Raw genomic sequence first — 15,508 nt, 5'->3', positions numbered from 1 at the left:
TCTCTGCCTTTCCTTCCCTCCATTCCCTTCTCGTTTTCTAACCATAAATGTATATATTTAGTAATTTGTTACTATTTTTTAACATAGAAATCCTGATAATGTAAAATTACAATAATACAGAAAATAACAATGTAAAATCCTGATAATACAAATTTATATATAAATCCTGATAATGTGAAAATAGGACCAATGACAACAAGAAAATAATACACACACACACGTGTGTGTGTGCCCCTTGGCAATGGCAGCATATATTATTAAATATATATATTTATAGAAAAGCTTATAGCATTCATGGTGGTTTGGTTTTATTTATGCATTTACATGGGGTTGGTAACTACACTGGTCCCTTTCACCTCCGTTTTTCTATGACAGAATTCTTTATTTTGATTCATTTCCCAGCATTTATTTCAAAAAGTACCAAAGTCCTTAAAGTTTACAATACTTATGAATGTGTATTGCCATCTTATTTTGACTTCTTGTTTGGGCTTTCTCTCTCTGTCTCTCTCTCTCTCTCTTTTTGAGACAGGTGCCTAGGCTGGAGTGTAGCAGCATGCTTACAGCTCACTGCAGCCTCGACCTCCTGGGCTCAAGTGATCTGCCCCCTCAGCCTCCTGAGTAGCTGGCACCACAGGCGCTTGCCACCATGTCCAGCTAATTTTTGTATTTTTTGTAGAGGTGGTGTCTCGCTGTGTTGTCCAGGCTGGTCTTGAACTCCTGGGCCTCCCAAAGTGTTGGGATTACAGGTGTGAGCCACCGTGCCTGGCTGCATTTCTCATTCTTTGTATCACATTCTTCTTCAGGATTCTGTATTTATTCACGTCACTGTTACTTACCTACATTGAGTATTGTGGGGAAATCTGAGGCTAACCTGGTTGGTTCTACCCACCCACCTATATTGGACTTGTTTTTTCCCTTCCTAAAGTTCAGTGCCTCATTTGACAGATGTTTTACTGTTTATTTTGTTTTTTTCTGAGTTGTGGGATATGTTTTCAATCTGTTTTTTACTTATTATAGAAGGCTTTGTAGATTTATGCCATATTCTGATCTCTTCAGGAATGCCAGCTTAACTTATGTAAATCTCCTTTGTTTATTATCTTTACTCTTTTAAAATATCGATTTATCTTTTCATTAGAAGTATTTCTTAAAGTTATGACCATGATTTGTTTTTAGTTGTTTTTTGTCTGTGTCTCGCTTTCCTATAAGGTCTCCTGTTGCTCTATAATGTTTTCTTTCGGGTCTTCTTTTAAAAATATGTTTCTGTAATTTCTTTGAGACTGTTTTTCTGAAGTCCTTCTTTTTTTTTACATGTATTATTCGGTGGTTGAAATGAACTTAAAGTGAATTGGAAATTGAAGAATCTCATGACTGTGCTTGCTTCATTCAGCAGCAGCATGTTTACGGCTCACTGCAGCCTGAGAATCACTTTTTTGCCCCGCGTAATTGGGGGAAGGTAAAAGGACAGTTGAGAACCACTGGTGTTCGAGGGGAAACTGATTAGAGACCAAGTGGGATGTAAACTTAAAAATAGGGCTTTACAAATGAAGAAGGTGACATTCTTAGTTGGAAGTGACAGGAATTCAACTAAAATAAATTTAGACAAAAAAGGAAAACTGACTTTTAACTAAGTTTATAGAAGGGCAGGAGTAGTACCAGGTGTAAGAAATCAAATATCTGTTTGGATCTCTTTTTCTTGCTTGTTCTTTGTTTTGGCTTCATTCTCCTTGAGACTTGAACTGTGACTATTGGCAGCTCTCAGGCCTTTATAGCCCAGCTTCCCCACTCTGAAAGACCAGTCCCTCCTGTGGCTTTGGGGCCCGGGGGCCTTGTCTGGCAGTCCTGCTAGAAACATAGTTGGGCGTGATGTTTGAAGCCGGGTGGTATTTTCCAAAATAAATATTTCAGGCATGGGCTTGTTCTCAAGATTCTGAAGAGCATGGATGTATTCCTTTTATATCCTGTAGCCTAATTAATGAGCGGTTTTAAAGGAAGGAAATGGACAACTAACATTTATTGTACCTTAAGATGGGTCAGACTTTCGCATATACAGTGTCTCCTCTCTGTGTTGCAACGTTACCATGGGCTTTGCCATCCTTTACTGATAAAGAAAATGAGACTAAAAAAATAGAAATGATCTGTTTAAGTTGTCCAGGCTAGTTAATACTGACAAAATATCATATGCTGTGCCCAAATTTTCCATTGTGAAGTGACATTCAGAAGTCCCCAGAAATCATCTTTATCAAATTTATTTGTGTAAAATAGGTGAGATCAAAGTAAGCTGTTTGTGTGACACTGTAAGCTAGTGCTAGGGCATAATTTCGGTATTGCGAGGAGCTCCTGCGGCAACATATCTTGGCAGAGATGTATGCTTATGCTATTGTGTATAATTTATGTGCAAGCAACAACATACTTAGGACTTAATATTGAAGAACCCTTACGCCTGTGATTGAAGAGGCTGTGATAAGCAGGGTGAAATACTGCAGGTAGCAGAATGTCAGTAAGTGTTACTTTAGGAATGTGGTCCAGAATTCTGCCAAGCAAATCCCTTTGGGAAGCATATTGACAAATTCTTATTAAGAGATCATCTCTGATCTGCTTGGCTTGTCTGTTTCATTTTCCTTGTGTTTTTGAAGCACGGTAAAAGAAATTGGGTTGGATATGTTTTGTTTTGTTGTGTTTTGAGACAGGGTCTCACTCTATTTCCCAGGCTGGAGTGCATTGGTGTGGTTTTGGCTTACTGCTCTTTCTCCCTCCCTCCCAGGCTCAAGCAGTCCTCCCGAGTGACTGGGACTATATAGGCACATACCACCATGTCCGGCTAATATTTTTGTTTGTTGGTTTTTTTTTTTTTTTTTTTTTTTTTTTGAGACGAAGTCTCACTCTTGTCACCTAGGCTGTAGTGCAATGATGCGATCTCAGCTCCTTGCAACCTCCTCCCAGGTTCAAGCAATTCTCCTGCCTCAGCCTCCTGAATAGCTGGGATTAGAGGCACTTACTACCACACCTGCCCAATTTTTGTATTTTTAGTGGAGATGAGGTTTCACCATACTGGCCAGGCTTGTCTTGAACTCCTGACCTCAGGTTATCCCCCTGCCTCAGCCTCCCAAAGTGCTGGGATTACAGGTGTGAGCCACCACGCACGGGCAATGTATCACTATATTGCCAAGCCTGGTCTCAAATTTCTAGGTTCAAGTGATCCTCCTGCCTCGGCCTCCCAAACTGTTGGGATTAGAGGCCACTGAGCCTGGCCTTGAATTTTTTTTTTTTTTTTTTTTTAATTTAAGAGACACGGTCTTGCTCCAAGCTGGAGTGCAGTGGCACCTTCTTGGCTTACTGCAGCCTCAAACTCCCGGGCCCAAACAATCTTCCTGACTCAGCCTCCCCAGTAGCTTGGACTGGGTCGCTGTATGTTGCTGTTGCCTAGGCTGATTTTGAACTCCTGACCTTAAGCGATCCTCCCACTTTGGCCTCCCAAAGCACTGAGATGACAGGTATGAGCCACTGTGCCTGGCCAGAAATGTTTTTGATTAGGAAATCAGCTAGCCTGTAGCCCATGTCGTGGTATAAATAAAAAATTTTAATTTTAAGCAAATTTTTAAAGTTTACCAGAAATTTGTAAAGATTATTAAATTGATGCATCTTAAAATCTAAAGAGGAAATAAACCTTTGTGATTGCTGTACTTGACTTTTTTCAGTATTAATTAATGGAAGGTTGAAGGACGGGAACGTTTTTGCAGTTACTTTTGGTGACTTGGTTTGTGGCATTTTTATGTTTTACGGTAACATGGCAATTTATTCCTCTGATGATAAGGTCAAAATTATTTTGACAAATTATCTCAATAGTTAGGAGTAATTATGTACTGTTTGGATAAAAGGGTCTATCTATGATCTCAGAAGTTCAAAGCGAAGCTGCTATAAAAATAGTTACTTTACAGACATACACCTTGCAGCCAACTGTGTTGTATAAATAAACTTGACAGGAACTCATATTCCCGGAGTAGGAGACCACAGTCATCCAGACACAAAGGAAAATCATTACTAGGCTATAAACCCCCCTTTGTATCTGACTTTGTAGAAGTTAGACTTAGCCAACAATTGGTCTTGGCAAAGTACACTTACAGTTAAAAGTAGCTTCTTGTCTTTTCTTTTTGAGATGAAGTCTTGCTCTGTCGCCCAGGCTGGAGTGCAGTGGCGCGATCTCAGCTCACTGCAAGTCCTGCCTCCCTGGTTCAGGCCATTCTCCTGCCTCAGCCTCCCGTGTAGCTGGGACTACTGGCGCCCGCCACCACGCCCGGCTAATTTTTTGTATTTTTAGTAGAGACGAGGTTTCACTGTGTTAGCCAGGATGGTCTCGATCTCCTGACCTCGTCATCTGCCCGCCTGGGCCTCCCAAAGTGCTGGGATTACAGGCGTGAGCCACCGCGCCTGGCCAAAAGTAGCTTATTTTTTTAGTAGTCAAGTACAAAATGCCATCTAGTTGGGTCTTGGAATGTTATTCTGAGAATCTGTATTTTGCTGAGGTGCAGTGAAGGTTTATTTTTACGTAATGATCAACAATACTGAAAGCATTATTTTAGGCTATATTAAACTTTTTTTAGATTAAAGAAAATGTTTTAAGGAAACTTTTAAATGCCCAATAATACCAAAGTGGACAGATAGAGATGGGCATAATGAGCCTCTGTGTGCTCCCCCAGCCCCCGGCGTGATTAGGTCATGGTCAGTCTCGTTTCACCCATCTTAGCCCTCTCCTTAATGACTGTGAAGTACATACTAAACATGATCATTTTTCTGTAAATATTTCAGTATCTCTAAAAATGGTAAGAAAACCCCCAGCACAACACCATTGCCAGACTCAAAAAAGGAAACAACAATTGCTGGATATTGTCTAATGTCTCGTTACGCTTCACATTTTCATTTGTGTCATAATTGTCATAAATTTTAAAAAATGTTTGAATTCATTGTCTTTTGTGCTCTTGGCAGTATATTTGCTGAAGATTCCATGTCTTATTCTTTAGAATATCTAGAGTAGATCTTGCTAATTGTGTCCCAGGGATGTCCTTGAACATATTTCTCTGTTTCTGTTCTTTGTGAATTAGTTATTGTAGTTAGGGGCTCAAACAGGTTAGGTTTGTGAGGTGACTTTACTTCATACGTGGTGGTTTGTTCATTTTTCAGGAGACGTGTAATATCTGGTTGTCTTTTAAAATGCCTGGATTAAATGATAAAATGGCTAATGTTTCAGTTGTTTTTCATTTTTTAGCTGGAATATTTTTATAGAGAGAAACCTCATTTGATCAAATAGTAATTACTGTTTTGATTACTTGGCAATATAATTTGTGTAATAAAAAAGGATCACATTAAATACTGATTCTTTTGCTTTTTAAAATTGGTTTTCAGAATAACAAAATGATTTACCAGCATCCTGTAGTGGTGATAAATTAGTTTTTTGTTTTTGATTTCACAGTTATAAACTCATGGATTTAAACTTGCGTATTTCAGTCATTTGTCCCATATTTGACCAGTGGAGGCCTCTTCAAGCTGGCTCTTGAGTCCCTTTCACAATACCATAGTATTACTCGATAGCTTCCTTTTTGTCTGCTATGTGTGAGATGAACCTAACATTTCTTGCTCTAGACCTGGAGTCAGCCATTTCTCTGAAGAGCCCTGGTCCGTTTTAGTGATAAATTCATATTTAGAGACCACATTCTGGGTACTACTGGGCTGTTCATTTTTTCGAGGCTTTTTCAGTGGACAGATCTGAGAACTATATATTTGAAAGCCATATCATTTTATATTGATTCTTCCAATTCTGATTCAGAAATGCAGGGTTTTTACTTTTTATATGCTCTTTCTGTTCTTTTTAGTCTTATTCTTGGTAATGACTCTATCTTAGCAAGTCTGTTCATGCATTATTTTCCATTACTTAACACTTACCGAAATCATTACTCTCAAGGACATTTCCTTGTCCCTGGGTTTCCTTTTTATTCATGGCTTGTAGACCACTCTGGCCCACAGTGATTTCCAGATTCATAGCATGCAAGCACAACTCTCATTTAACAGTCACCAGACACTCCAGGATTTACTAGTTTTAAAAACTGAAGTATAACATTGACAGGAAAGTACATACATATTATGGACAGCATGCCTCTGTACCAGTACACCAGAAGTCTGTTCCATGCCTCTTCCCAGATACTGCTTTCACTTCCCACTCCAAAAGACACAGAGAGAGAGAGGGAAAATGCCATTGTCCTGATTTGTAATACTATTGGTTAGTTTTGCCTCCTTTAGAACTGCAAACTTTTGTGTTTTAGCATTCATGACTTGTGAGAAAGAGAGGTCTTCTAGCCCTTTCCAACTCTTAATTGTATCTCTAGATAGCATTCAGAAAAGATGTTATCTTCATCTTTGGCACTCTCAAAACTCCTAATACCTTAGGAATATAAGTAGAAGGTCAAGCATGGTCACTTTTTGGTTTTAGTTCCCCTTTTGATTTACAGAAGCTCTATTTGTATTAGGGATTTTAAACTTTTCCCTATTATGTTGCAAATATTCTTTTTTTTTTTTTTTGAGGCGGAGTCTCGCTCTGTTGTATGTTGCAAATATTCTTTCCCAGTCATTTGTATTTAGACTTTATTACTGTACTGCACTTAAAGTATTTTGTGTAGCATTATTTGACTGTTGAGTTTTGTGTCCTGCATAGGAGGACCACCTCTACTCAAAATGATGTGAAAAAACTCAATTCTGTATTTGCTTTTAGTTAGGTTTTATACCTCTTTGTTTATATCTGTAATCTGTCTGGATTTGAATATAGTGTGAGGTATCCATATCAACATTTAAACACAGATAGGATGTTTTAACATCTTTCAGGCTTTTCCATTAAAATAAAACTTGCTTGAATTTCATTTACCTGGGACTACTACACTTTTCCATCTACCGTCAAACTTTTAGAAAAAATTTCCACTTGGGTTTTTCCACTTCATCTTCTCTTTGTCGACTCAGCGTTTCCTGCATGGATTCTATCTTACCTTCAGGCGACACTGCTTATGCCTAGGGCAACTGTGGCCTGTTTTTTGTTTTTTGTTTTTTAAATTGAATCCAGTGGACTGAATATAGACCCCTTCTTCCCTGAGCTGTATGTGTTTATCATCGTGGGATAGTTTCTCCTTTAAATGCAACTCCTTTAGCTTTAATAAAACGTTTTTGTGGCTTCTTGGCTGCTGCTTCTTTTTTTTTTTTTTTTTTTTTGAGATGGAGTCTCGCTCTGTCGCCCAGGCTGGACTGCAGTGGTGCAATCTCAGCTCACTGCAAGCTTTGCCTCCCGGGTTCACACCATTCTCCTGCCTCAGCCTCCCAAGTAGCTGGGACTACCGGATGCCTGGCTAGTTTTTGTATTTTTACTGGAGATGGGGTTTTACCATGTTGGCCAGGCTGGTCTCAAACTCCTGACCTCAGATGATCCTCCCACCTCAGCCTCCCAAAGTGCTGGGATTACAGATGTGAGCCACTGTGCCCAGCTAGATTTATTTTTAAGACAATGTGTTTTTTGTCCCTAACAAAAGGCATTTAATACTAAGCCCATCACCGTTTCTTCCCCTCTCCTGGAAAACCAGTACCACCGCCTATGTTTCTCATTTCAGTGAATGAACAGATTTCTAGCCTTGCATGGAAATCTGGTGTCAAAAAAAAGCCGGAGGGGGGAATTCACATTATCGGTAACGGTGTTAAAGTGTACCACTCAGTGGTATTTAGTGTATTCACAATGTTGTACAACCAACCACCAGCTCTCTCTAGTTTTAAAACTTTTTCATCACACCATTAAATCACCCCATACCCCTTAAGTAATTATGCCCCATTTCTCCCTTCTCTCATTGTGTAATCTACTTTCTGTCTCTCTGGATTTGCCTATTCTGGATATATCATATAAAATAAGTTGTATAATGTGTGACCTTATATGTCCGGCTTCTCTACCTTAGCCTGATGTTACTGAGCTTCATATATTAGTACTTCATTTCTTTCTATGGCTGAATAATATTTCATTGTATGTATATACTGCAGTTTATTCATTTGTCGATGGATGTTTGAGTTTCTGCCTTTTGATCATTACAACAAATGCTGCTACAGACATTCATGTACAACTTTCTGTGTGGACAGATGTTAGGTATATACCTAGAAGTGGAATTGCTGGGTCATATGGTAACTCTGCTCAACTTTTTTATCATATGTCATTTTCCTTTTTTTTTTTTTTTTTAAAAAAAATACATGTTTATTTTTTAAACTGAGACAGGATCTGGCTCTGTTGCCCAGGCTGGAGTGCCCTGGTGTCATCTCAGGTCATGGCAACCTCCGCCTCCTGATCTCATCTTCCCACCTCAGCCTCCGTGAGTAGCTGGGTCTGTAGGTGCACGCCACCATGCCTGGCTACTTTTTTTCTTTTTTTTTTTCTTCGTAGAGACAAGGTTTTGCCATGTTGCATCAAACTCCTGGGCTCAAACCATCTGCCCACGTCAGCCTCCCAAAGTGTTGGGATTACAGGCATGAGCCACCACGCCCAGCTCATGTCATTTTTGATTTACTACTGTAAGCCCTACTTCTTTAACATCACCAGGTTAGGGTGATTGATTCTGTCTTCTAAATATCCCTGTTTTCTTCATTGTTTCCTCGGCTATATACTTGAGGTTCGCTTTTCAGGATTACTTGAATTGCTTGCTTTTTGTTTCTTTGTCCTCATCATGCCTTATTTACACAATCTTCTACATACTACAAGATTGGTTTTTGCAAATGTAAATCTCATGAGGTCACCCCATTGTTTAAAAGAAAAAGAAAAAAAGAACCACCCTTCAAAGGCTTATCATTGCCCTCTGGATAAAGTCCAAGCATGCAGGGCTTACAAAGGCCCTTTGCTGTCCAGCTTTTGACATTCTGTTTAGTTTCAGCTGCTCCCCTGCCCCCCGCCGTTCCAGTCATATACTGATTGCCCTATTTCAAGTTTTTGTACATGCTCCTCTACCTAAAGTAGAGGTTCAGATTCTAAACCTTGAATTTCCTCACCCAAATCCTTTATTTCTTTTCTTTGTAGAAGCCTTTTCTTATTCCTCATGATTATGTTATGTGCCTTTCTTTTTTGTGTGCCCTCAAATTCTTGTACTATTGTTGGAGCACATTGTAATTGCCTGTTTACTTCTCTGGAGATCAGAAGCCGATGTTGGTCAAGTGCCAGAAGATGTAGACGGACTGAAGTACAATCAATAGGAATTTAGCAGAAGCCAAAAGATTATTTGATAAATTATTTAGGGAAGACTTCATGGAAGGGGCTAGTATTGATAGGGACCTTGAAGGAAGCATTCATGAAGGTATGGTACGGTTCTATCGCTTTAAGTGGATTAAGCCTGTTAAATATTCATGCATCTAGACCTAGGAAGAGTCATGCTGGGGGCAGAAGCCATGACAAAAGTGAGGCGTTGGACATTTTTCAGCATTGCTTTTGTATTTACTTCCACAAGCAAAGGACACAATTAGGCCTGCAGAAGAGATGCATGGAAAGAATGGGCAAAAGATTTCAAGAACTTGGGGGTTTTGACAAGAGTAAGAAGCAATGATATACTTTTGAGTATCATATGGAAAGTGTAAGGAAATTTTCAAGGGTAATTTTGACCATGTAATTTTGTAATAAATAATTTCAGAGCTTACTCACCTATGTTTATAAACCCTGGACTTCTGGTGGAAAATGCAACAACTAGGTAATTTCTGGATATATTATAGAATCTTTCACAAGACTCTTGCGTACAGTGTTTCAGAAAATGGCCCAAGTAATGTAATGGTGTTTATCTAGAAAAAGGTTGGAAATGAGATCACTCATGTAGAAAATAACTCCTCACAGCGCATTTGTGTGTGCTCCACTCCATCCCTCAGTCGACAGGGAAGTGTGACTTTCTGTTTTACTAGAATGTCTGCAACATAGTTGGCACTCAGTACACACATGCATGCATAAACAAAGTACCTGAAAATGCCATTCCCATCTTCATGTGTTTGCACTTTCGATATCTTTTTTTTTTTTTTTTTTTTTTTTTTTTTTTTTTTTTTGAGACGGAGTCTCGCGCTGTGTCACCCAGGCTGGAGTGCAGTGGCGCGATCTCGGCTCACTGCAAGCTCCGCCTCCCAGGTTCACGCCATTCTCCTGCCTCAGCCTCCGAGTAGCTGGGACTACAGTCGCCCACCACCACGCCCGGCTAGTTTTTTGTATTTTTAGTAGAGACGGGGTTTCACCATGTTAGCCAGGATGGTCTCGATCTCCTGACCTCGTGATCCACCCGCCTCGGCCTCCCAAAGTGCTGGGATTACAGGCTTGAGCCACCGCGCCCGGCCCACTTTCGATATCTTTAAAAAGTATTTTAGATTAGCCACTTTAAAGTAAAAATGCCTTTCTTGTGTATTGAAATACAGCGCTGATTTTAACTGTTTGTAAAAGTCTAGTTTGCCTGTTATGCAAAAATATTAGACTTATACATATCTCCCCTCAAATTTCAAGAAAAGAAGCACTTCCATGTTTAAACATAAAGTTTTTATTTTTATTTTTGAGACAGAGTCTCGCTTTGTCACCCAGGCTAGAGTACAGTGGCATGGTCTCGGCTCAGTGCAGCCTCTGCCTCCCAGGTCAAGTGATCCTCCTGCCCCAGCCTCCTGAGTAGCTGGGATTACAGGTGTCCACCTCCATGCCTGGCCAATTTCTGTATTTTTACTAAAGACAGGGTTTCACCATGTTGGCCAGGCTGGTCTTGAACTCCTGATCTCAAGTGATCCACCTTCCTTGGCCTCCTGAAAGTGTTGAGATTACAGGTGTGAGCCACCACGCCCGGCCTAAATAATAAATTTTCACTGTTGACTTTCTCATATTTTGCTGGCATGTTGTTAAATCCTAGTCGTTGAAATAATACCATCTCTGATTACCCCCAAAATTAATATCTCCTCAGTTACCTACACATTGGTTCAGTCGTTGGTAGCACTCTGAGCTGTATTATACTGTGTTTCATCCTTAGGCAAAGCTGCGTGAGAATGATGGCAGGTAGTACACGAGAATTACACACCTGTTGAGACTCCCACCAAGTCCTTTTCAAACCACTCTACTCTTGCATGTTCTTTGTCCCCACTTTCCAATTTGAGCCAATGAGTACCCAATTCCACTGGCAGGTAAAACGTGATAATTTTGTGGGTGATTGATACGTGCATTCACTATTGTGATTGTTGTGTTGGTTCCTCTGGTGTATACATATATCAGTACTTATTAAATTGTTTTTTGTTTTTGTTTTTGTTTTTGAGATGGAGTCTTGCTCTGTCACCCAGGCTGGAGTGCAATGAATGGCGTGATCTTGGCTCAGTGCAACATTTGCCTCCCAGGTTCAAGCAGTTCTCCTGCCTCAGCCTTCTGAGTAACTGGGATTATAGGCGCATGCCACCATGCCCAGCTAATTTTTAAATTTTTATTTATTTATTTATTTTTAATTTTTTTTTTTTTTTGAGACAGAGTTTTGCTCTTGTTGCCCAGGCTGGAATGCAATGGTGTGATCTCAGCTCACCGCAACCTCTGCTTCCCAGGTTCAAGCAATTCTTCTGCCTCAGCCTCCTGAGTAGCTGGGATTACCGGCATGCGCCACTACACCTGGCTAATTTTGTATTTTTAGTAGAGACGGGGTTTCTCCATGTTAATAGGCCGGTCTCAAACTCTGGACCTCAGGTGGTCCACCTGCTTCGGCCTCCCAAAGTGCTGGGATTACAGGTGTGAACCACTGTGCCTGGCCAAATTGTGTAATTTAAGTCTGTGCAGTTCACCGAATGTCAGTTATACCTCATTAAACTGTTTAAAAATTTCTCATATGGTCTGCTCACCATTAGTAGGCCAGTACTTTATTAAGTCTGGTGTCTCTGGAAACATTTTGGGCCCTGCACCCCTGCTCACCTGCTCCTTAAGGTCCCTGTCTTGGCTTGTGTGCCCCCACCTCGCTAGTTCCTCGCCTCTCGTTTCCCACCCTGTCATTCTTTCTCCATGCCACGGCACTCTCTTTAGAAGAGAAGAACCTCATGATGCTACAGCCATTCCTGTATGCTCTAGCTATTACTCTTAAGCTAATCCTGTGTCCCAGAGGCTGTGGCTGTCAGAGGGTCAACATACACAGATAAGACTTATGGGACCTCTGCTCTCCTTGTGCTCAGAGATGGATGGGCACACAGGAGCACTGTAGGAGCAGGTCCCCACGACTACAGGGACATGTCAAATAGGAGTACAAATGTTAGTACAAATGAAAGTTATTAAGCTCAGTATATTCCAATGAAAAGGTATGATTAGACACTCTGAAAGCATACCCTAAAGACAGCAGCTTAAGAATTGCCAACTTGGCCGGGCGCGGTGGCTCAACCCTGTAATCCCAGCACTTTGGGAGGCCGAGGCGGGTGGATCACGAGGTCAGGAGATCGAGACCATCCTGACTAACATGGTGAAACCCCGTCTCTACTAAAAATACAAAAAATTAGCCGGGCGTGGTGGCGGGCGCCTGTAGTCCCAGCTACTCGGAGGCTGAGGCAGGAGAATGGCGTAAACCCGGGAGGCGGAGCTTGCAGTGAGCCGAGATCGCGCCACTGCACTCCAGCCTGGGTGACACAGCGAGACTCCGTCTCAAAAAAAAAAAAAAAAAAAAAAAAAAAAAGAATTGCCAACTTGATTTGATTTCTGGGGTTCCCTCTGAACGAGAATCTCTGGGGGATGGGCCTGGATATCTGCATTTTAATAAGCTGCCTTAAAAGACCACTGTAGGGCCACCCAGAATGACAAGAGCCTGGCTGGACACCAGTAGAAGTTGATCTTCTGGAGAGTTTGCTTTACCCAGGGCTTTCTTACAGTATAGACATGAAAATATTTTGGCCATCAAGTAGCATCTTGCCTGGCAAGGTATATCTGTTTGATGGTTTAAAACTTATATATAACATGTATGCTCAAGTTCTGTAATTTATCTATTGGATGAAAATTTTGTGCTTAAATGTATTGATTAAACTTTGCTTTTTCCACAGAACTCAACAAAAATCCAGTGGAAGGCTTTTCTGCAGGTTTAATAGATGACAATGATCTCTACCGATGGGAAGTCCTTATTATTGGCCCTCCAGATACACTTTAGTAAGTATAATGGGACTGACATCTTCAAAGTGGAGCTCTTTTAATACATTGAATTAAAACCTATTTTGGCAGGCTGGGCGCGGTGGCTCACGCCTGTAATCCTAGCACTTTGGGAATGGGTGTGGTGGCACGCGCCTGTAGTCCCAGCTACTCAGGAGGCTGAGGCAGGAGAATCAGTTGAACTCAGGAGGCAGAGGTTGCAGTAAGCTGAGACCACACCATTGCACTCCAGCCTGGGTGACAGAGTGAGACTCCATCTCAAAACAAAACAAAGCAAAAACACAAGTATTTTGGCAAACTGAAATGAAATTATTTTTTAAGGAGCAGGAGAAATGGCTGTATTCAGTATCCTTTGTACTGAATTGGATCATCGAAGAGTTTTTGTGTTCTCCTTGAATCTCTAATGTCTAAGACCTATTGCTATTAAAAATAATAGTTTCAGGCTGGGTGTGGTGGCTCACGCCTGCAATCCCAGTACTTTAGGAGGCTGAGGTGGGTGGATCACCTGAGAGGTCAGGAGTTTGATACCAGCCTGGCCAACATGGTGAAACCCTGTCTCTACTAAAAATACGAAAATTAGCCGGGCGTGGTGGCACGCCTGTAATCCCAGCTATCCAGGAGGCTGAGGCAGGAGAATTATATATTTTTTGGACATTTTAATTGAGAATGTATTATACACATCAATGTTTTAAGAAGGCTAAGGAGAATTTTCAAGATCGTCTATTTTCGTGGTTCTCTACTTGAGTCCCCACCGAATACTGGTTAGAATCTAGGTGTTCTTATCCTATACTAAACTAATGGTCACTTTCTCCTAGTTTGTTGAAAGTTATTGTTAGCCTATATGATAATCTGTTAACTGACTATTAATTGTTAAACCAATGACTTAAGGATAGACAACAATGTAGTGGTATTAAATAAGAGTAGAAGAAGAGAAGTAGAATTTTAAAAATATTTCGTGTAGTACATTTCTAGATGCAAAGACCACAGTTGTATTTTCTGCTCTGAGTGTTTGCAGACTAACTTAAATTTACTAGTATGTATTGCTTTGTAAGATGCATCTGCCAGGCATGGTGGCTCACGCCTGTAATCCCAGCACTTTGGGAGACTGAGGTAGGCAGATCACAAGGTCATGAGTTCGAGACCAGCCCGACCAACATGGTGAAACCCTGTCCCTACTAAAAAGACAAAAAAATTAGCCGGGTGTGGTGGCGCGCGCCTGTAATTCAGCTACTCAGGAGGCTGAGGCAGGAGAATCACTAGAACCCAGGAAGTGGAGGTTGCGGTGAGCTGAGATAGCGCCATTGCACTCCAGCCTGGGTGACAGAGCGAGACTCCATCTCACACACACACACGCACACAAAGATGCATCAAGACTTCCTTACATTGGTGACTGATACAAGTTGCCATGCTTTTTACAGCAGTTCAGGTATTGGGGGAAAAAAAGGAAGTGACCTTTTAAAGTCAACTGAGTGACAGGGACAGATCTAGATCTGAGTTTCTTGAGGTCTGGACTATACTTTCTCATTTAACCTTCATCTCAATGGTGCTAAGTGGGTAAGGATTTGGATGCATCAAACATTTTTTTTGGTGATGGTCAGGTAGTTGTTTTTAGGTTTTCTGAGTTAGTAGCTCTTTTCCTCCTCAGAAAACAGCTGATGGAAAAGAAGATTTGGAGCTATTTCTCTGCCAGGCTAGGCTGATACGTAGAGTTGAACCGTAGTGTGGACATTTGTGTTTGTGATAACGACTGCCAATCCGAAATTTTGCTGATGTGTTTCCTGATAGTAGTTTGCATTGATAAGTTTTACAAATTGAGATAACTGAATTTGGCCACCCCACATGATTAAGGTTTTTGGCAGATAACAGTAGCCATTGAAGACCATCTGGAAGTGCTTCCTCCTAACCTTACTGTTATTTGAAAGCAAATTTCCTAACAGTTTTTTCACCAAAAGATGCTTGATGCAGCCAGATCCTTACCCACTTATCACACCTGGGATGTGAGCCCGGTGAAGTTCAGATCTATTCTTGTAGTTTTTCAACATCACCACCTTAGGAGACACAGCAACATTTCAGTGACAGAGTCTAGTTACCCTTGTATTACGTACATGAAAACAAGAAAAACTCTCCTAAACTGATGTCCGTATGGAGCATTGGTTGGGAATCCAGATTTGAGCTCAATTCTAAGGGCCTCATTGAAATTTTTTTTTTTTTTTTTTTTTTTTTTTGAGATGGAGTCTCGCTCTGTCTCTCAGTCTGGAGTGCAGTGGCGCAATCTTGGCTCACTGCAACCTCTGTCCCCTGGGTTCAAGTGATTCTGCTGCATCAGCCTCCCAAGAAGCTGGAATTACA

At 40.9% G+C, this 15,508-nt stretch overlaps 1 protein-coding gene across 1 annotated transcript in view; it reads left to right on the top strand.

Annotated features, from left to right (window-relative positions):
- The window catches only part of UBE2G1 (ubiquitin conjugating enzyme E2 G1), a 105,231-nt gene that overhangs the window by 50,180 nt on the left and 39,543 nt on the right, over positions 1-15,508 (top strand). The window contains exon 2 of the mRNA XM_025362958.1: positions 13,057-13,159. Coding sequence (XP_025218743.1) covers positions 13,057-13,159 — 103 coding nt within the window. The remainder of the gene's footprint in view (positions 1-13,056; positions 13,160-15,508) is intronic.

This window comes from Theropithecus gelada, chromosome 16 (assembly GCF_003255815.1).
Source record: "Theropithecus gelada isolate Dixy chromosome 16, Tgel_1.0, whole genome shotgun sequence".
NCBI lineage: Eukaryota > Metazoa > Chordata > Mammalia > Primates > Cercopithecidae > Theropithecus > Theropithecus gelada.
The sequence above is the reverse complement of the archived record's forward strand: the minus strand, read 5'-3'. Positions and strand labels throughout refer to the sequence as shown.